At 57.9% G+C, this 21,503-nt stretch overlaps 2 protein-coding genes across 5 annotated transcripts in view; one reads left to right on the top strand and one right to left on the bottom strand.

Moving 5' to 3' along the window:
• Positions 1-18,826, bottom strand: part of Espn (espin) — a 28,757-nt gene extending 9,931 nt beyond the window's left edge. For all 3 annotated transcript variants that reach the window (XM_027947564.2, XM_027947567.2, XM_027947566.2), the window contains exons 1-7: positions 18,518-18,826; positions 15,863-16,056; positions 6,695-6,881; positions 6,402-6,584; positions 6,111-6,242; positions 3,456-3,666; positions 2,255-2,526 (exon numbers count right to left, since the gene is read on the bottom strand). In XM_027947564.2, coding sequence (XP_027803365.2) covers positions 2,255-2,526; positions 3,456-3,666; positions 6,111-6,242; positions 6,402-6,584; positions 6,695-6,881; positions 15,863-16,056; positions 18,518-18,811 — 1,473 coding nt within the window. In that variant the 5' untranslated portion in view covers positions 18,812-18,826. The remainder of the gene's footprint in view (positions 1-2,254; positions 2,527-3,455; positions 3,667-6,110; positions 6,243-6,401; positions 6,585-6,694; positions 6,882-15,862; positions 16,057-18,517) is intronic.
• The window catches only part of Hes2 (hes family bHLH transcription factor 2), a 34,401-nt gene that overhangs the window by 1,575 nt on the left and 11,323 nt on the right, over positions 1-21,503 (top strand). The window lies entirely within an intron of this gene.

Below are 21,503 nucleotides of genomic sequence, written 5' to 3'. Positions count from 1 at the left end.
GGAAGGGAAGCCTGGACCGGCCCTACAGGGAGGGGTTCTGGGCAGAGGCCAAGGGCACAGGGGCCCCCACTGAGGCCAGAAGGGGCGGGTCCAGGGGCGGGGTGGCCCAGCCCCGACGCCAGGGGGAGCCGGAGAAGGGATAGCAGCTCTCAGTTTAGTAGCCCTGTGGCCCGGACCGCACCCTGCAGCCAACCATGCGTCCTAGGGGGGTTTCGGCCCCTAGGGAGCCCTGCCCAGAGCCGGTGCCCTGTTAGATTCCTGCTTGCCCAGGGTTCCCGGCCGACAGGCCCCGAGTTTGTTCCTACCTGCGACTGTGCCGGTGGCCCCCGCTGTGCACCTGGCGGCGGGGGCGGCAAGGATCCGACACCTGCGTTACCTGATCCTTCCTCTCAGGTTACAGCCCGGCCCGCGCCCGCCCGGTCGCGGCTGGCCTATGGGCTCTGTCGGCCTGACATCACCTAGGACCCGCCAATCCCAGGCCGAACCCCCCAGCAGTCAGGGATGCCACCGAAGCCCAACTGCTCCTCCACACCTGGCGGCACCGGTCGCACCGGCCAGGTGTGGCCCCGCCCCCTGGACCTTTCTCCCTGAACATGGTCCTGGCACCCCGACCTTCAGGCCCCTACTCATTTGCCAGAGACAGGATGAGGGTCTGACCGCTGGCGGTCTCATTTGGCTCCTGGGTTCCGGGTCGCGTCCCCTCCTTTCCCTCCTGCATCTGGAAACCATCGCCATCCTCGTAAACGACACCAACACCCGCGCACAAGTCTCGGGTTTCAGGGGCAGCAAGGCGGGCTCAGGTAACAACTCAGCCTGCCGCCCCATTGCGGATGCCCCCAGCTAAGCCCAGCTCCGGGAGAAGGACCGGAGGTGGTGGGGGCTGTCCTGGGCCCCATCCTCCCAGCCTGTGCGTCCTCGAGGTGGCCTCGGACCCTCTGCACCCGGCCCGTCCAGGCTCACGTTGCAGGAAACGCGACACGCTGGATTTGTTTTCTGGGCCAGCCAGCCCCCTCCACACCCCCTGCAGCCCCAGAGGCACGACCCTGCTCTCTCCCGCAGCTCAGGCACCCGTGCAGGGCGCAGCAGGCACACAAAGGTCTCTTTGTGGAGCAGACCCAACTCCTGCAGCTCAGCACGCACACACCCCAGAGGGGTGTGGGAAGGCACAGTCCTGGCCCTTGGCTCAGGCATGGGGACTGGGTGCTGGTCAGACCACCTGTCCCAGGCTTTGGGCAGGGCTCACATGCCAGCCCAGGCTGAGAAAGTTGACTGGGCCCAGGCCACTTGCAGCCCCAGCAGAGCCTACTAGAGCTCCCTCCAGAGATGAAAGGGGAATCTGATTTTAGAGCTTGGTCTGGGGTGGCATGAAGGGGGTGGCAGTTGGAGTTCTTGTGGAGCTCAATGTCCCTCCCGAGCCTCTGTGACAGTGGCCTTGTGACCTGTTCCACCAGTGCAAACTGATTATTCAGAGGTCTAGGCTCTGACAGGACCCTGGGGGGGCTGCCGCCACACACCTGGCCACCTGTGGTCTCGTATATTTTTTTTCCACCTCTCAGATCAGCTGGGCCCCCTCAACCTCCCTGCCCAAGTCCCAGAGCTGCCCAGACAGGACCTCTGCCTGCTTCCCTGCAGTCCCTGGTGACCTGGACCACTCATAATCACTGTGTCCTCCCTCACACCACCCTCCTAAGGGTGCTTGCTTCTCCCCCCAGGGTGCCCACCTCAGCACTGACTCCTCCAAAGTACAGAAGCTCAAACCTCAGCAGGAGCCAACCTCAGCTTCTTGGCCACTCGGACAGCAGGTGCTGGGCCCTGCTGGTGTTCACTCACCTGACACACCCTCCTCCTGGCCCTCACCCTCAAGCTACGACATGGCATCTCCCACCTGGAAGACATCTAGGGTTCCATTCTTCACCTGAGCCCATGGCTAGGGCATGGGCATGTTAGTGGAGAGCAATCTGCACACGTTCTCTGTCAACTCAGGGAAAACCCTGCCACTCCATGCAAGAGGCAGCATAGACCCAGCTCCTGGTGAGGCACAGCCATCCGGGGCCGGATGTTTTCACCCCAACTTGGCATGGAGGGCGATGTGTTTGTCTAACTCACTTCCCTGTGCCCAGTGCAGCCCTGAGCCCTCGTGGAACTGATCAGGAGCTTTGACTCTTGAACATGCCCTGGACCCAGGGACCCCACCTGTGTCTACTAGCCAGGCCAGTCCTACCCCTGGGAGGCAGGCAGGGGGAGGGCTCACTACCTCCTTCTTGAGTGGCTCTGTCTCCACGTGGCGGAGCTTGTTCTTGGTCTGCATGTAGATGTCAGCTGCATGGAGCCCCACAGGGGGGTTGGGGGCTGGGTAGCCTGGTGGAGGTGGGGGCAGCTGGGTGCCTGGGGGTGGGGGCGGTGGCGGGAAGCTGGGGGGTGGTGGCGGGGGTACAGATCTCCCCATCTTGCTCTGAGACAGGCCCAGCTCCGGGTTCAGCATATCCATGTAGTTCTGTATGTCTGCGGCTCTTGCGCTGGAAAGTCCTGTGGAGGCAGCAGGGAAGGCCGGGTGTGGGAGTTTGCAGAGAGGCTGTCCCCCAGAACTTGCCAGACTCCCCACCACCTAGAAACCACTTGTTGAGAGGCAAAGCAGTCTCTGGGTGCTATTCGATGTGGCTCACTGTGGCCTCTGGCAGTGCTGGATGGTTCCTGCTCCCCAGCCCTGCACTAAGGTTGGAGGACAATGTGCTCAGGTTTGGAAGGGAAGCAGCAGGGGGCTTTGGGCTCCAGGTGTGCCTGCAGGGCAGGGCCACCTGGACAGGGGAGAGGCAGCTCTTCAGGGAAGATCTGGCAGAGCAGGTGGCAGGAGTCTGGATGGCCACACCCAACCTTCCGGGGCACCTAGTCAGCTCTGCAGTCCACCACCTGGTGACAGGAAACAGGCACTGCGGGCAGACCACGTTCATGCTCAGGGTGTGGTCAGTGTGTAGACCCATGTCTGGCTTTGCCCAAGGTTTGTGCAATTGTGTATGTTTGAGCCTTTCACATTTGTGCACACAACTCTTTGTATTTGTGAATGTGTCTGTGTTGGTCTGTAGACACTGTGTGCATGTATCTCTCCAGTGAAAAAGCAGGTGTGAGTCCTTGTGTAAGTGCACGCAGACCTGTAAGGTGCACACGACTCTGCTTGTGTGCCTGAGCATTCCTATGTATGTGTATACTGTGTTTACAGACATACAGATGTGACTTTTGAGTGTGGGTAGGCAAGAACAATGAACCATGGGTGAGGTGCATGTGAGTTTTGGGAGGGAATACATGTGGATGTACATGTGGTTGTGTGGTGGGCACACAGGACCCTGGGCGTCCCCTCTGGGAGTTTAGGACAGTGAGGGAAGGGCCGCCTGTGGTGGACCATGGGCAGGATGCCCTAGGCAGTGTGCTTTTCCTCCTCCCTCTCCCTCCAGCCCACTCACCACGAGGAGGAGGAGGAGGACACTGGCCCTTGATGCTGGAGTGGCTGGAAGAGCAGGAGTCGTAGTTGGAGAGGGTGCTGGCAGGCGAGCTGAGGTCAAAGTTCTGTGGCTGGACTGACATGGTGGTGTTGGGTGAGGACATGCCCGAGTCAGGCTGCTTTGCCTCCAGCTCAGTGGACGAATCCTGGGACAGTACTCGATGCTCCACACTCTGAGGAGAAGGCAGGAGGACTGTGAGGGCAAGCCTCCTCCACAGACCTGCGCTTTCTGGGCCAGGTCCCATTCAGGCATGCCCTTGCTGTGTGACTTCAGTCAAGCCACTTCCCTCTCTGAGATCCTTTCCCCATTGCAAAAGGGTATTGGGTTCTTCTGAGGCTAAGATTCAAGTCCAGCCCCCTAGCAGGATCTCGGGTTCCAGAGATACTCCCATCCTGGCCCCTCCCTGCTCAGGAGGCTAGAAGCCACCAAGGGAAGGGGCCCTGGGCTGCACCCCAGGGAGATTGCCATGCACCAGCCTTCCCTTATCAACCAGCAGAGGGCCTGGGCTCTCAGGAGGGGGTTTGGGGTGGGGTACAGGGAGAGCCGTCCCCTCTTACCTGGCTGAAAACCCCCTGTTTCTCCTTTCCCAACCTGTCAGCTCCCAGCACCAACCCAGCCAGTCTCCTGATGGAGCTCTGGGGGTGGGGAAGGGTGGGGCCTGGTGGCCCAGCTGAGCTGGGATGGGCAGCCCCTGCGCAGGCTCCCAAGCCTGTCCCCCTCCCTCCCTCCCGCCGCCGTCTGTGCCTCTGACCACAGGCTGGGATTGGGCTGGGGTGGGGGCCCTGCTTACATTGCCCATGCTGTCCTGCTGCCGGCAAGCCTGCTCTCTCTGCTGCCTCCTGCCCAGACCTACTCCTCCCTGCCCCATGCCCCCTCCCTGCCTGAGAAGTGTCACAGGCCCCCTGGGAAAGGGAGGCAGCCTGGCACCAGGTAACAGCTCGGCAGCCACGCTCATTGGCCCTGTAATTAGGGGCTCTTTGGGAGTGTTTGCCTTTTCTGGGCCAGCATCCTTGGTGGCTTGTATCTGTCACTGCTGTAGCTGGGCCTGCCTGGGTGAGAGTGTCAGGCCCTCCTGCCCACCCACCCACATTCAGGAGATTCAGCCTCTGCTCACTATCCTAAGAGCCAAAGGGGAGCCCAGGATAATGGCTTTGGGGGACAGCCTGAAGGTGCCCTTTTCTTGGCTGACACTAGTGGGCACCAAGGGCACCTGGTCCTGACCTCCATGGGCTACAGACACAAAAGGCTGGGACTCAGGCTTTGCAGCCTGAGAAAATGGCTTTAAATTACCCCCCTCCACTTATTAGCCTCGCAACCTTGGACAATCACTTGTCTTTTCTGTGCCTGTTTCTTCATCTGTAAATGAGTAAGTACAATGTTCCTTGCCCAGTGGGTGGCCAAAAAAGACTTTAAAAGTTAAGTGCCATGCATGGCATGATATCTAGAGAATGTCTTATGTGCCAACAGTTACTATAAGATGAACTTGACACCTGCCAAGCACTCAGCCCGCCAGAGTCAAAATTCAATAAATTATTGCTAGCAGTGGAGCAAACTCTCAGGAGGTACTGGAGGGTCCTGGAAGGTCCTGGGCTCTGCTGCTGCGCCCACAGCCCCACAACAGAGACAGATTCTCTCAGCTGGAAGGAACTCACCTTTGGGGCAGAATGGCCCTTGACAGTGCCTACCCCCGCTTGTAGGCCCCAGTGACAGGGTACTCACTAGCTGCAGGGCCACCCACACTCTTTGCAAGTTCCTTTCCAGGGGGGAATTCATCCTCTATTCTACCTGCAGTCTCTGATCCTGGGCCTTGCTACTCTTTGCAGACCCCAGGACTGGGGTAGTCAGGCCAGGGACCACCCACTGTCTCTCCTCTAGGCTTCTTTTGGAAGCCCCAGTCATGGCCTAGCTGTCTTCTGGAACTATCAGCTTATTTCTGCAAATGTCAGTGAGGTCCACCCTCTTCCTACCTCATTTCTCCAAGAAAGCAGATGGGCAGGGCCCTAGACTTGGTGACATCCACACCTGAGTCCAGGCCCCAGTGGGTTACTTCATGGCTGAGCAACCATAATAAAATAATTTACAAGAGTCACATAAGTGTCCGGTTATGAATTAACTAGGAATGCACCAGCATGTGGTATTGTGGTCAAGAAAGAGTGGTCCTCCACCACTTACTGTCTGCATGACCCTGGGTCTCCAGGAGATTCAGTCTACTCACCTGTGACATGGAGACACTAGCATTACCTACCTCAGAGGGTGGCTGTCAGTTAAATGAGCTGATAATGTGGGTGGGTGAATGAACTTGGCTGGCCCCTGGTTGGAGTCTTCTGATCTCTCCTAGCCTTATCTCTTGTCAGGATGACTCTGGTCCTCCCTGTCTCCCTTCCCTGGACCTTTTGTCCTCTTGCACCTCACTGTGCCTTGCTCCCCAGTGGGCAGTGGATCTGGGCTGAGAGGTAGGTCTGACAGTGGTCAAGGACACGTACTCCTTGTGTCACCTTGGGCAAGGGGTTGCACGTCCCTGAACTTCAGCTCCCTCCTTGGTAGAAGGGGTAAGACCTCTACCCCTGTGGTGGGGGGCGGGATGAGATGACAACGAAGGCTGTACCCGGGTCATACCAGGTTCTCCACGGTGCGCAGGTAGCGGGTGCAGTGGCTGTGGCCATTGTAGTCCGACAGGTCGGCGGCCGTGTACCCGTCACGGTCGCGGACGTCCAGCTCCGCGCCGTTCACTACCAGGATCTGGCAGCACTGAGGGGGCATGGGGTGAGCACCTGGCGGCGACCGGTGCCCCGAGCCCGGGCGGGGCTGTGCTGAGAGCGCGGCGCCAGCAGAGGGCGCGCGCCCCGCCCGGGCCCCGCCCCGGGCCCCGCCCGCCCCTAGGCCCCGCCCCTCTCGGGCCGCCCTGACCTCCAGCTCGCCGTTCTCTGCGGCGTCATGCAGCGGGGTCCCGCCCCACAGGTCGGCCGAGATCTCGCCGCCGTGCAGCAGGAGCCAGCTGAGCACTTTGGCGTGGCCGCGGCTGGCGGCGAAGTGCATGGCTGTGGCGCCGTCTTTGTCCTGCTCCGACAGGCTCACGTCGGTGCAGCTCACCTGGAGAGAGGGGCGGAGAAAAGGGCGGGGACTGGGCACCAGGCCCCTCCTGGCTGGGCCACCGCCCCGTGCCCATTCCCAGGCCCCCTCCCTTCCTGTGACCAGCTCACCAGCCACACGATGACCGAGCTGTGGCCCATCTGTGCTGCTGCATGCAGCGGGGTCATGCCATCGTGGGCGCGCGCGTGTGGGTCCGCGCCGCACTCCTGCACCAGGTACTGCGTCACCTCCAGGTGGCCCTCCTGGCACGCCAGGTACAGGGGCGTGGCACCATTCTTGGTTTGGGCATTCACTCCCCTGCGAATATGCAACACCCACCATGGTCTCTCAGTGCCGGCGGTCGTCCTTGCCTCAATCCTGGGAGCCCCGGAGGACCGGGAGAGTGGGTTGGACTAGGTCCTACAGCAGCCTCCCGGTCCCCTCGGCTGTGGTCCCACCCACAGCAGCCTGGTTTTTATAAAGCATCTGACAGCACATCCTGCTCTTAGGGAACAGTCCCACCTTTACCAATGTGCTGCATTGCTCTGGACCCCTCCTACCCTGGGGCAGCCCCGTGGATGGCCTGTCATGCTTGGTTAGCCATAACTGCTTCTGGCCTAGGCCTAACCCAGAGGAGGGAGTTCTTGGAGGTCAGGGAGGGTTAGCGTTGCCAGATGAAACACAAGGATGCCACTTAAATCTGAATTTCAGATAAATATCAATAATGTGTTAGCATATCCCAGATACTACATGGAACATACTTATACCAAAAAATATTTATCTCAAATTTGAAGTTAATTGACATCCTGGGTTTTGTTGTGCACCAAGGTGGTGGTGGTGGTTCTTTTTCTTTTTTTTTTTTTCCAGGACTGAGGATTAAGCCCAGGAGTGCTCTACTACTGAGCTACATTCCCAGTCATTATTATTATTATTATTATTATTATTACAAATTTTGAGACAGGGGCTAATCAAATTGCCCAAGATGGCTTGAACTTGGAATCCCTCTGTCTGATGCTCCCAAGTAACTGGGATTACAGTTGTGCACCACCATGCTTAGCTAGGAAGGTTCATCTTAAGTCCCACTGTCATTCCCATTTTGCAGAAAGGCAACTGAGGCTTGGTCCATGTGTTGCCACAGGCCACTCAGCTGGTAAGTGGCATGGGAACACATATCTGTCTGGGATGCAGGGCCTCCCCTGCAGTAAGTTTGCAGGTACTGAAAAAAAGAGTGGGGGAGGGGCCCTATGTCCCAGGTGCTTCCACTACAGCTTACCTTTCAGCTGTCACTGCCCTTAATCCTTGCTTCTCCACCCAGCTCATTGTCCTAACTGGGGAACAGTGAGCCAGCCCCATTGGTGAGGTGCTGCTAGGGAACACAGAAGCTGGCCTGGCCACTAGGCTGATGGATGGTCCAGAGTGCAGTTACCGCAGTGGGACACTAGGTGGAACCACAATCTACTCCCAGATCCTCCTTGTTCTCTACAAGTCTATAAGCTCAAGATAGGGGTTATATCCTGCCAGGCTCTGATTAGACCTTGGCGTCCTAGGAACACATTTCTTCACATCCTTACCCTCAACTGCCCTCCGTATCTACACATCCACAGTGGCAATCACATGCACAACCCACACCCCCCAAGCCTCTCATCCAGTCGCCTGTCCATCTGTCCATCAGCTCATGCCCTAAGCTATTCCCTCCTCCTCTATCTGCTCATTCACCCACCTTCCTGCCACCTCAACGTGACCGAGCCATGTGTGCACTCTCCTCTCTCTCACACATGCCTCCCAGTAGACTTCTTGTTCTCTGTCCACTTCCCTGTCCCTGGAGTCCCCACGTCATCTGCAGCCTGCACTGGGCACCACTTTCTGGCCTGGGAACCTCGCTTCCCTGACACAGATCTGCTAATACTGGGGCCGAAGCAGAGCCTGGTGCTTTATAAGTTGAGGGGAGGAGGCGCTGTGCCTGGCTGTCCTTCTGTACCCCACCCCCACCCCCTGTCGAGAGCAGAGAGGGTCCTGCCAATCAGCACAGGGCAAGCCAGAGGCCCAGCCATGCACCTCTCCTCAGAAACATGCTGGCCCGCTGCCCTGGCCTCTACGCCCCAGTGCCGGCATTGCCCCCACACATACGCATGCTGGTGTGCCAGGAACAGCCTGTTGAATATTTCATGACTGACACTCAGCAGCCTGAATTATTCACCCTGTAACCAAGGCATGGCAAGTGCTGGGGTCCTGGGGCCTGGGGCCCTCTCTGGGGCAGGGGGCAGCACAAGGCAGTGTAAATGACGAAGGGGACCAGATCTGTGTTGAGCTCTGCCCTCCCAACACCCCATGTGGCAGGTAGCCATAACGCAAGGGTGCCCAGCCAGTCTGAGAGGGAGATGGACAGCAGGGGGCAGTGGTGTCTACTAGTTGCCACTCCCAACAGAGTCCTGACACTCTAATATAAAGACTGGAACCTGCCCCCATTATTATTAGTATTTCAGCCATGATCTCTATGGTGCAGTCAGAACCTCCTGCCCAGGAGACCCCGGGACATAGGGCACATATGCTTGATGGGCTGCAGGGGTGCCTAGAAGACTAGCCTAGTTCTCTTCCTGCTTGTCCTGGAGGCAAGAGAAATATGGGCTCCCTCCCACTCACTGGGGAGAATTACAAAAATACGGGTAAGCATAAGGAACAAAAGAGAACTCCCACTTGGAAAGAATAATGAATAAGAGTAGTAATAAAAAAATTGGTTAATAATAGTGACAGCAGCTACTATTTATTGAATGATTACTTGTTCCAAGCACTATGATGCACCCATTCTCTTATCTAGTCCTCACCATGTGTTCATGGCTGAGAGTATCAGTCTCCTTCTACAGACGAGGAAAGAAGCCCTAGGGAGCTACCATCACTTGAGGTGGAGCAGGCAGAGCCAACCTTGTGAGCCTGGCCCATGAGGTCAGAGAGCTGGAGGGGGGACTCCAGCTGTGCAGTGTCCACAGCCATCCTCTCTGTCTGTCTCCCTCTTTGTGCATAAACAACTGTCCTTCTCTGCAGAGCTCACTGCCGGGCATTCAGGAGCCTCACTGCCAGTGAGCTCAGCTCTGAGTGGGACTGGACATGATGGGGACTCCACAGGAAGGCCCAGGGCCTAGTGTGAGCCCTATCCCCCCAAGCTGTGCCACAGTATCCCTTCTTTTGCCTTCCAGACCCCATCCGTGAAGTGGTAGCCACTATGTGCCTCCTCATCCCAGGAGGGCCAGCCACCAAGGGCACTCACAGCTGTCATGGGGTGTCCAGCCAAGCACAGCTTAGGCTAGACATCATTTATTTTTTCTCTTCATCTTCTCCTTCTTCTCCCTCTTCCTCTCCTCCTCCTCTTTCTCCTTCTCCTACTGGGAATCGAACTCAGGGAACTGAACTGTTCCCAGTCTCACCCAACCTTTCTTAAATATTTGAAACAGCATCTTGCTAAATCTCTGAGGTTGGCCTTGAACTCGCAATCCTTCTGCCTCAGCCTCCCAAGTCACTGGGGTTATAGGCATGGCCATCACATCAGGCTCCACCCTCCTTCTTGATCTCAAACTCTGGAGTCTTCAAAGACCCTGAGCCAAACCCTTTCCATAGGTTGGAAGCTTCCTGGTCGTGATCACATAAACCATGCTTTTCTTTTCGCTTAGGGAAAAAAGATGATCTGGACAAACTGTAACTATTAAGCAAGCCACCCTCTGACTGCACAAAAGAAATGTAGAAAGCTTGTAAGGGTCTGTTGGAATTCTCTGTCCAAATTTGTGCCAGCTTACTGTTCATGCTGGCCCAGGGAACAAGGAGTGATCAGTCAGTCCCCCCACGGATTCAGACTCAGGTCAAAGAGCAAAATGTCCAGTGGCCCTCCCAGCTGCTTAAGACTCCTGCCCTGAGAGAGGTCAGAAAGCGGCTGGCACCCCAAGGACCAGATCTTGTTGTGGCTGGAGCTGATCTGAATAGTCACGCAGCCTTCTGGGCTCCTCATTGCATCACACCCCCTGCTTATAGCAAGAGTCTAAATCAGGCTTGGTTCAGGGAAGAAGTGCAGCCCTGTTTTGAGGAAGGTTCTAGAACAGTCCATTAACACCCTAATCCCCGACAAGCTTGGAATAGTTCCAGAGGCCAGCACGTCCCTGCAACTCTTCCAGCCTTCCAGACCTTCCTTCTGACCTGCCATTTAGCCAGACTCGACCCTGCCTCCGCCCTCTGTGCCAGGGCTGTGGCAACACCCTCAGGGCAGAGCTTGGCATGGCTGACTGCTTCTAACTCAGTGTCCACTCCCAGCTCCTCGGAAAGGCCTTCCCAACCCTTCAACTTAGAGAATTTCCTCCCAATTTCTTTACTTTATTGCGTTCTTTCCGTAGACGCAGATTCCAGGGCTCTACCTGCTGGACAGGCAGAGCCGTGAAAGCGGCAGAGCCCTTGGCCTCTTGGAGCTCTGTCCTCCTGGGGCAGTGGCTGGCAGACCAGCACCCAGGAGCAGCAAGAACGCACATCCAAACGGGCTGCCTGCTCCCGACTTTGTCCTCTGCTTCTCAAAAGCCACCGGTGCAGACGGGCTGGAAGGTTAGAGAGCTCAGGGTAGTTGTTGAGAAAATAAGTGCGTCTGTGAGCAGGAAGGACCTGCATGCTGCCTGCTCACTAGGGCTCAGCCTGGTAGGACAGAAACAGTGCATTGCCAGATGGGCACATGGAGGCTCAGAAAGGGAGTTTCATCTAAGGTCAGAGGGGTGACCTTAGTCTGATGACCCCAGACTCCTCCATTCAACAAGCACTCACTGCCTGTCGGCACTGGGCATAGTGAGCCTCATTAGTTAAGGGGACAGACAGAGAAACACACAGAGGCACGTGGCACACAATGCCAACTCCTGATCAGGGCCACAGGGGAAAGAGCCAGGCCACGAGCGTGTTGTGGGCACGGGTTACCATGTGAGCAGGCTCAGGGCTGGCCTGGCTGAGAAGGTGGCCACCCGGTGAAGACCTGAAGGAGGGCCAAGCAGGCAGGGGCTCTCTGGAGAGGTTCAGGAGAGGGACCCGCCCACACAGCTGGAGGGTGCCAGCCCCCAGGAGGGGAAGTGAGGCTGGGGAGGAGCACGGGTGAGTTATGGGGAGGAGGGTTGAGGTGAGAGGGAACAGGGCCAGGTGGGAGGGCCTCCGGGCCACTGTAAGGGGTGGCCTTCACCGTCGGTGAGCCAGGAGCCTGTCAATTGCCTAGTGGTCTCTCCGCACCTTCAAAGGCTACAGATGGAGCTGGGCTGGCAGGGCCAGGATCAAGGTGGGGAGACCAGTCAGAGGGCGGTTGGTGGATCACAGTTAGGTGACAGGCCAGGACCAGGAGCTGTGGGTGGAGACAGAAGCCTCACTTCGGGGGCTTCCCAGACCCCACCTGGCCCTCCTTTCTCAGAGCCTCCACCTGGGTCAGGGGCAAGGCTGGCTGCTGCCTTTCCCAGTTGGGACCAGCCAGCATAAGCCCTGCCCCAGGCCCTGCTGCCCAGGTGACCTCCACAAATACCAAGAGTAGGCCTGGGGGTAGTAATTAAGAATGAATGAGTCCTTGCTGCCTGTGGCAGAAACAGGTGCCCAGCAGGTAAGGGGCTACCCCAGCCCAGGCAAAAGCTCCGGGCTTCACAAAGGGAGGGCTGAGCCACGGGCCCTGGGGCTCCCTAAGAGGTGAGTCCCTGGGGAAGCCCCTCTCATGAAGCCCCTTTCTACCCATCCCCACCAGGGGCTGCCTGAAGCTTTGTGAGCAGCCAGGCTCCATGAGTTGTTTTTTTTTTTTTTTTTCTCATTTTGTTTTTTAATATTTTTTTAGTTAGAGATGGATACATGTGTTTATTTTGTTTATTTATTTTTATGTGCTGCTGAGGATCGAACACAGTGCCTCACATGTACGAGGCAAGTGCTCTGCCACTGAGCCACAACCCCAGCCCTCCATGAGGTATTTTACTAAAGAAGGAACAAAGGGAAGTACTTGGCAAACTTGGAACACTGAGAGATTAGGACCTGGACCAGGAGTGGGGGATGCAGTTTGCCCAAGGTCACACAGCAAACCAGTGGTGCCTGCAGTTGGTCAATAAGCCTCTTGGAGGCACCATGTCTATGTCTACCAGCTCCACGAGGCAGAGACATCTGCCTGGTTCACTAATGTATCTCTGGCACTTAGAATACTGCCCAGCACATAGCAGATGCTCAATAAACATTAGTCAAAACTGGGTGTGATGGCACATGCCTATAATCCCAGAAACTTGGGAATCTGAGATAGGAGGTTCACAAACTAAAAATAAAATAAAACAAAAAATAGAAAAGGGCTGGGGATGTAGCTCAGGAGGAGAACACCCTTGGGTTCAATCCCCAGTACCCAAAATAAATAAATATTATTTGAATGAGTTGAGTGAGTTAGTCTATAAAATGAACTGATTACAGAGCTACTGTCTAGAGTGGGTGAGAGGCTTAGAGAATGCCACCTGGTGCCAGGCCCCAGGAGGCACTGGGCAGGCAGGAGCTGTTTCCGGTTTACCCTGAAACACTTTCTAATCCCTGTGCAGTTTCAGGTCTGGGGGAGGGCTGAGGGAAGGAGCCCCCTGCAGGGAGCTGGAGTAGAGAATCTGTGGGCCAAGTGATCTTTAGTTTACCATGACAGGTAGGGGCCCCCACGGGAAGGACCTGGAGCCTCCCTCCTCTCTCCAAAGCTCAGGCCTTGAGTTCTGGGCTGAGCCCGGAGCTTCCCTCTCACTGGTCAGTCCCCAGGGATGTCAGAAGCAGACATGGCAGTGGGTGGTTCCTGGGGGTCAGGGGTCTACCTGCTCCTTGCCCCTTCCCAGGCAGCCCCAGCTGGGGATCGAGACACCTCATCCCCTCACTGGCCACTCATGTTCCTGTCCAGGAGGGTCAGTAGCCCTCTCCAGCTTTCTGACACCCGGGGCCTGGGACAGCCCTAGTCAGCTCTGCCCGGCCCCAGTTCAGGGGCTCCCTTTCAGCAGGAGCTCAGAGGGAGGCTCAGCAGCTCACCCCTGAGGTCACTATGGCCAGCTCTCTGCCTCTGTAAGATTCGGCTCAATGAACTGGGATAGATTAGAGGAAGAGTGGTCGGTGCAGGATGTTCCTAGAGACTCAAGCCCTTTCTGCCATCTCAGGCATCAGCAGGCCTCCCACAGGCTGTCCAGCCCTCCCCTGCACCTTGTCACCATCGCAGCCCAGAGATGCCCACGGCCTCCCTGCGTAGTATCAAATTTCCACTGCTAGTTCTGGGTGTCCTTCCTCCCTCACAGGCTCATGGGCCCAGGAAGAGAGCTGAGCCCTCGTGAATAATTCAAAGGCCTTCACAGCAGGCCCAGGAGGCTCACGAGAGCATAGAGAGCATAGCGTCACAGCCTTCAGATCCGGGCTGCCTGGCTCCTCAATTGGGCCTGTGGTCAGGGTCACCCAGCTTCTGCCTTCCCCAGCCCTCGTATGCACAGCCCTGGGGAGCAAGAGTCTCCAGCCCCAAGACGGGAGCCTACGTGGGTATACCAACCCCCAGTCCCAATCGCCAGCCATCCCCTCCGGCCTGAGCCCAGCCTGGCAACCACACAAAAGCACCTCCTTATCAGCCAGGTCACACACCACTGCAGGGAACAGAGCCCAAGCCCTCTGTCCACCTCCCTGAGATTCATGGTGACTCCTGGGGGTGCTGGCAGCTTATTAGCCCAAGGCATCTGGCTGCAGGGCTGGGCACCACAGCCCGGTCATACCCAGATCTGGCATGGTTTGGGAGGGGATCAGGGTCCTCAAGACCCGAAGCCTACGAGAGTATTCCATGGCTCAGCCAGTCTCCCCAACGCCTGGGATCCAGCCCCCAGAGGGCCCAGGGACAGCAGGTCTCATCAGTACTTGCAGGGACAGGCTTGGAGCCCTCTCAATTCACACTGCTAGGTTCTGGTGGCCCCAGGATCAGCCTGGCCCTCTGGGTACCTCAGGTGTACTGGGCAGGATGGCAGGGGCAGAAGCACTTCCTTGCTGCGTGACCTTCCTCCTTGGGACCTTAATGTCATCTGCTTGAACCATAACTGTGGAGGTGGGGGCATCATGTCACAGGTGTGGCTCCCCAGAGCCCCAACCTGGAGTGTCTAACCGGAGTCTGGGCCAAAACCTGTGAATGATACAGGGAGACCCTGCACTCTAGGGTCTCTGGGGCCCTCTTACTCTAAATTCCACTGACTTTGATCTGACCCAAACCCTACATAGAGTGGCTACCAAATGACTGCGAGGAGAACGCCCATCCCAGGCAGATCCTGCTGGGTCTCCCACTAACCAGACAAGAAGTCCTCGCCTTGGAGGATGAAACCAGGCTCAGCCTGCCTGTCCTGGGTGAGGGGACCACTACAGCCCAGCCACCCTACATCCACGTCAGTATGCCTGGGCCCAACAGGCTGCCAGCTACAGATACCTTGTTGTGTTGTCACATGGCTAAGCTGGCCTCTGGCCTGCTCCCTGGTGGCCAGTGGCCTTGAAGGCACCCTCACGAATGGGCCAGGCACCCACCAGAAGAGAAAAGTCACTGGTCAGAATCACCACCCTGGCGCCATCTCATTGGTGTCCTGCTCCCTCAGAAGGGCCTGTGGCTTTCCCTAGGACCCCCGCCCCTCGGGCGCATCTGAGAACTGGTTCCTGCCCTCACCCAGCTTCTCATGTGACTCTGGCTCTGCAGGGCCCCCCTTTCTTCCACATGCTCCCACCCCACCCCGGGGCTCCCCAGCTTACCACCCAGCTACTTTCTCAGTCACTCAATCCAGGGACCCTGGGAGTTTGGGAGCCTTGTGCCCCGTGGCAGTGGGAATGGGTGAGGGGCCACAGGAATGCACGTGCTCTCTGGATAACTTGGCCTGGGCTCCGGGGCTAGGAGGGGCGGCTTCCCTAACTGCCTGAGTACTGGCGAGGCCCCTCTGCCTGACTGATGAGGGTCTAGGAGGTGCTCCTGCCTTCCCCTCCCCCTTTCCAACAGTCCGCTAAATGAACACAGGCAGGTGACCACGGGTTGCACGTCCAGCTTCCCAAGTCCAGATACTGCTGCGGCTCAGGGGGACAGGCTTTGTAGATGAGATGGCCAAGGAAGCCATCACACCCAGAGAAGATGAGTGGCGTGGCAGACTTGGGGCATCCCCTGGGGCCATGGCTTGCCCTACCACAGGCCCCCGAAGAGGGAGGACCTGGCCTGGGGATGCGGCTCAGTGGTAGAGCACTTGCCTGGCAGGTGCAAGGCCCTGGGTTCCATCCCCAGCACCAAAAAAAAAAAAAAGGGTTGGGGTCCTTACTCAGGGTAGTGCCCGACAAGAAGCCTCAGGGAGGGGAAGTCTCCTTTGGCGGCGGCATAGTGGACAGGCAAGGCGCCCATGTCTGTGGCCATGGTGGGTTCCCCACCGCCGTAACGCAGCAGCCAGTTCACCACCTCAGGGTGGCCGAAGCGGGCAGCCAGATGCAGGACCGTGGCACCAGAATTGTCTTTGTCCTGTGGGAGGAGAGGTGGTTCAAGTTCTCTGGCCTGGATCTGCCCCCGCCACGGGCTTGAGCCACTGCCAGCCTCCCCCTGGCCTGGGGGGCAGTGCTGTCCTCTCTGTCCTCCCTTGTGCTGTGGTCAGGCCTCCCTCAACAGGTTTTTTGGGATAGAGCTGATCCCAAAAGTTTGAATCCTGCTTCTGTCTTTGGGAAACTAAGTGGCCTGCTTTGACCATAGCATTGTGGTCTTCAGAGGCCTGCAGGATGCAATGGTGACACCCACACACAGAGGCTCCTGGGACGCGGCACCCGGGAGTGACAGCAGGAGACCTGGCTCCAGGGCCAGGCCAAAGCCCTGATACAACCTAACGCCTGAATGAGCAAGTGTGTTGCTCGGCTGAGGCAGGGCCAGGAAGGGGGGATGTTGGGCTGTGTCAGGATGGCACTGGGATTGGGGGAACACCCTGCATCCCCTCTCGCCCTCTCCTTCTCCCTGCTTCCCAGATCGTTCACAGGATGGAGGCCTCCACTTTGGCATACCTCTGACAGCCCAACCTCAGTACAGGAACTGCCCCCAGACTCTTCTGGGCTGGGCCATGGGAACAGGCTGTGTTCTTGGTCCCATGGAGCAGTCAGCCAGCAGTGTATATGTGGGCTATGGTGGCCCCTAGGAGGGGCTGGGCAAGACCCCCACAGGAGCCCCAGAACCTCTGGGCCCAGAACATCCATACACATCCACTGTGCGTCTGTCGGGGGAAGGGGCTGCTCACAGCACCCAGGCAAGAACTCAAGCGTCTGGACTCAGAGGCTGACACATTTGAAAAACTGGGCACCACTCTAGAATCAACACACCAGAAGTCATGGGACGAGAGGAACAGATTGGCTGTCCCCTTAAGGAGGTGGCAAGGATTGTGGGCAGAGAATAAATGGCCCACAGGCAGCTGAGGAAGATGCTGAGGCCCCTCTCGTATGCTGTGGGTATGAGGAGACTGGTTCAGTCTGTCCCCTGAGTTCACAGGACAGGGCTGGCTAGAGGTGGCCCAAGTAGGACCATGGTGAAAGACATCCTGATATCAGATCTTGAGAAGGGCTGGCCCTCTTCACTGGCCCTGGGAACTAAAGGTCTGGCACTCCCGGGGGTCCTGATGGCTCAGGGTTTCTGGGTGGCAATGGCAGTACAGACACAGTACAGAGAGTGCCACGAGCTGCCCAGGCCTCGGGCCTCTCCTGTGCTGTGGCCCACACCCTAAGCTGCTTATCTTGTGGGATGGGCAGAACCAGGGATCGAGGTCATCCCCTCCTCCCACTTCCACCCCTAGCACTCAAGTGTGTTGGGGATGGAGGGCAGGAGACTTGATAAACTGGGCACAAGGCCACTCACTCCTTCCACCTCCTCTGCAGTGGTAAGGGAGGCTTCCGGCCAAGCTGGACACTGGGATCAGGGAGGAGAGGGAGGCTTCCAGCCAAGCCTGCACACCAGGATCAGGGAGGCAGGCACCTCCCAAAAGAGTGGGCATGGGCCACATGGCCAGGAACCCTCGATAGCAGGGCCAGCCAGGAGATAAGGGGCTGCTCCACCTCCCAGGAAGGATGGGAAGGGGGGCCCCGCCTCCTCCCTTCTCTCTGCAGTTAAGCCAGGGTTCTTCATAAGTGGAAAACCAATTCTGCCCCTCCCACCACTGGCTTCCCCCACAACCAGAACATCATCCAAATTCTTCACCTCAGCCCAGAGACCCTCCGGCCTGGCCCTGGTGGCCTGACCCCTCTGCACCTCACTCCACATGCTCCCTCCTTGCTGTTCTCCAGCAGAAGGACGTGTACACCTGAGAGCTTGGCACTTCCTGTCCCTATGCTCAGAACTCCCTGATCCTCACCTGGCTAGCTTCTTCTCATCAGCCAGGACTCCCCTGGGAGGTCACTCCTCAAAGTGACCAGTTGGGGCCTAGGGACAAGAAGACCCAGATGGAGCTGAGAAGTAACTTAGAGCTGGAAGGCCTGAACGTGCTGATGTCCTGTGGAGACCACATTCTCATGTCCCATCACCCTAGCCCCACACCCTGGCTTAGGGACATCTGCATCTCAGCGTCAAGTGAGCTGTGGGACTTTGCCCATCCCCACCTCCAGATCTGATCCTGGAGGGCATGGGCTTCTGGTTCTGCCATCCAAGCCCTTTGCCCCACCCCCAGGACTCCAGGATCAGTGCTGTGTCTCTCCCAGGCAACGCCGGCCCACTGAGCCCAATTCTCCTCGGTTTCTCCAATACTACCCACTGCTCTTCCAGGGAGGGGCCAGGGCTTGCTAGGGCATCTGCCCAAGGACTCAATCCCGGGAGACCACCCCATCCACAGCTCTTTGGAAGGAGGGTTCAGCTAAGCCAGGAGGACCCAATCCCACCTACCCTCTCGCCAGGGGGGTTGGGAGGAAACCCTCTCTGGGGAGGAATCCCCAAGCCGCTCGGGGAGCAGCGGACCCACCTGCACCCTGCAGTCGCCCTGCGAGAGCAGCCACTGCAGGCAGGCGAGGTGGCCGGTAGCTGCGGCGTCGTGGGCCGGTGTGGCGCCGTTACGTGCGCGGGCCGCGGCGGGCAGGGCTGCCTCCTCCACCAAGAAGCGCAGACAGTGCAGCTTGCCCGCGCGGGCCGCGTGGTGCACAGGCAGGGCGTCCAGGGGGTCGCGCAGGGAGGGCCCCAGCAGGTTGGCTGCATGCAGGGACCTCAGCACATCCAAATCTCCCTGCCGCGCCGCCTGCAGTGCCTGCTCCAGGGCCATTGTGCCGCCCGCGGCGCCGCGACCCTGCGCTCAGTGCGTTTCCCGGGGTGCCATGCTCGTGGCTGGGCCGTCGGGGCTGTGCGGACCCGGAAGGCGGAGCGGCTGTCTGCCTGGCCCTGGATCTGCACCGCTTAACGCTCCGCTCCGCCTCGGCTGACTCTGGGGCGGGGACCCCGCGGGCGTCCAGCTTAAGCCACGGGCCCGCCCCCGCCCCCGCCCCGCCCCCTTTCGCCCCGCCTCCGCGGCCCAGAGTCCCCAGCCCGCGGGGACCACTCGAGTGACAGGGACAGGTGCATTCAGGGCTTCTTTCCTAATTTGCCTCACTTAAAAACTGAGGCCCCAAAAGACCGGGCTAGAATTCGAGAGCCGTCCAGGCGCAGAGGAAGTCATTAATCTGCCCATTTGGCCACTATGTGGGCTCTGGAGCGACGATTGCAGTTCCAGGGGATGACACGTGTCATTAGAACAGGCAAAAGGGGGTAATAGGAAGTGATTTGTCGGGGCGACTTGATCGGCCAGAGAAAGATCCATCTGAAGGAAGTGTCTAGGTTTAGGGGGATGAAAAGGGACATGCATTACCGGTGGAGGGGAGAGGTCTGAAAGGACAAAGGCCCTGAGGTAGGAACAGGCCCACCAAGCCCTCGAGGGCTCCCGAGAGTCTCTGCCTTCAAACCTACGCACTGCCCTCAGGTCCTCTGGGAGGGAGAGAGAGAAGGAGGAAAGGACAGGCATGGCCAGTGAGCTCAGAACTGTGGGTTTGGACACCGCAGATTCAGATCTCGCAGGGCCGCTGTCGACCATGGGCTTGAGGGCCTGGGGCTGCCAAGCCAGAAGAGAAAGTGGGGGTGTGAGGGCTGGGGCCAGCGGGAGACGCACCAGCGCCGTCATCCAGAAGTAAGATGCCATGACCCCGCGCTAGGACGCAGGAAGGCGCCCGAGGGCGGGCGGCGGAGCGCATGTGCACCAAACCCTGCGGGCGTGGCTAGAAACCGGTTGTGGGAGCTGGAGGAGGCAAGGACCTCTGGACCCGAGCAGAAATGCCAGAAAGTGGGGGCTGCGTAGCTGTAAGAAGCGCAATAAGCATATCGAGCGACCTTGATACAGCCTGTGCCCTTCCTTTCTCATCCCACCTCACCCCACCCCCATCGGAGACCCATGAGAGCCCAGCCCCTGTCCGCTGCTGACTTTCACCCAGCGCCTGGCACCTGCCGGCACAAGGCGGCTCTGGATAAACTGTAGAATGAAGCTGCTTCCAGGAACACTTGAAGTCTTCCTTCTGATCTCTGCGGCTGCCTCCCATACCATTCTCTGGGGCCGCCACCTGATGGCGCCAGGCGTGGTGGCTTTCAGCACCCTGGTGACCTAAAAACCAGAGCCACTGTGCCCTGGCCAGGTGGGTTTCCAACGACTTCAACCCAGCTGGACCCTCTCACTCTCTGGATGGAGCCTGTGGTCCTTGGGATCTGGGACCTCTTCCCAGCAGTTTCTGGATTCCTGACAGCCTCACTACTATGTCTGTTATGGCCAGAGCAATGCACTCGCTGCCTTCAGACTGCCCTCCTCCAGCATGCCCAGAGAGGCAGTGCCCCCAGCCAGCAAGTAGCCCGAGCAAGGAACTAAATTGTCTTTCTTGAGTTCTGTTCCCCTGTGACTCCTTCATGAGTACAAATCCCTGCAATTCATGTCCTCCACCCCCAAGGTGCCCTCCCCCAGCCATGGACACCTCATCTATTACATGCACTGCTACCATCCCTCTGAATAAGGCAGATGCCCCTTGGCCCCTCCCACTCTGCTAGTGACATCTATACAAATGCCAGGCATGAGCACCCACCCCCGTTAACCTGTTTCTCAGATTCCCTGAGGACACAGCATACACTCAGACTGGAAGCCTGGCCCTTTCTGCCAGGCCTTTTTGTCCTCTCTGGGCCCCCCACATCCACTGAGCCTGCTGGGTCCTTTCTAGCAACACCAAAGAGGCCCCTCAAGACATGACACATGCATGGAACTCTTGCCACTTATCAGTTCAAGCTTCACCTGGATATTAATTCACACAGGGAGGCTGAAGGAAGTATAGCTGTTGTCCTGATCTCAGAGCAGAGGAAAATGAAGCACCAGGAGCTTGTTTTAAGTCATCTCTCCTAAGATGTTGCATATGGGAGGCCAGGCACAGTGGCACACACCTGTAATCCCAGTGGCTCTGGAAGCTGAGACAGGAGGATATAAGTTCAAAGCCAGCCTCAGCAATGGCGAGGCACTAAGCAACTCTGTGAGGCTGTGTCTCTAAATAAAATACAAAATAAAGGGCTGGGGATATGGCTCAGTGGTCAAGGTTCCCTGAGTTCAATCCCTGGTACCACCACCCCCCCCCTGCAAAAATCTGGGAAATGGCAAAGCACACTCTCCACTGACCTTGCTGTGCTCTTCTTCCCTTGGTACTTGAAGTTCTCTGGCCAGAGCACCCCATTGCCTCCCACCTTCTAAGTGTCAACTTGAGGACTCTCTCCTTTCACCTCTGATGGAATCTGAGACAGACATGCCATGTCTGCCATACCATGACAGACAGTAGTGAGGCTGTCAGGTATCCAGAAACTGCTGGGAAGAGATCCCAGATCCCAGTGACCACAGGCCCCATCCAGAGAGTGAGAGGGCCCAGCTGGTGGGTGGGAAAAAACTGTTCAGGCTAAGTTCAGGC

This window comes from Marmota flaviventris, chromosome 10 (genome assembly GCF_047511675.1).
Source record: "Marmota flaviventris isolate mMarFla1 chromosome 10, mMarFla1.hap1, whole genome shotgun sequence".
Lineage (NCBI taxonomy): Eukaryota > Metazoa > Chordata > Mammalia > Rodentia > Sciuridae > Marmota > Marmota flaviventris.
Note: the sequence above shows the minus strand (reverse complement) of the source record. Positions and strands in the feature narration are given on the sequence as shown.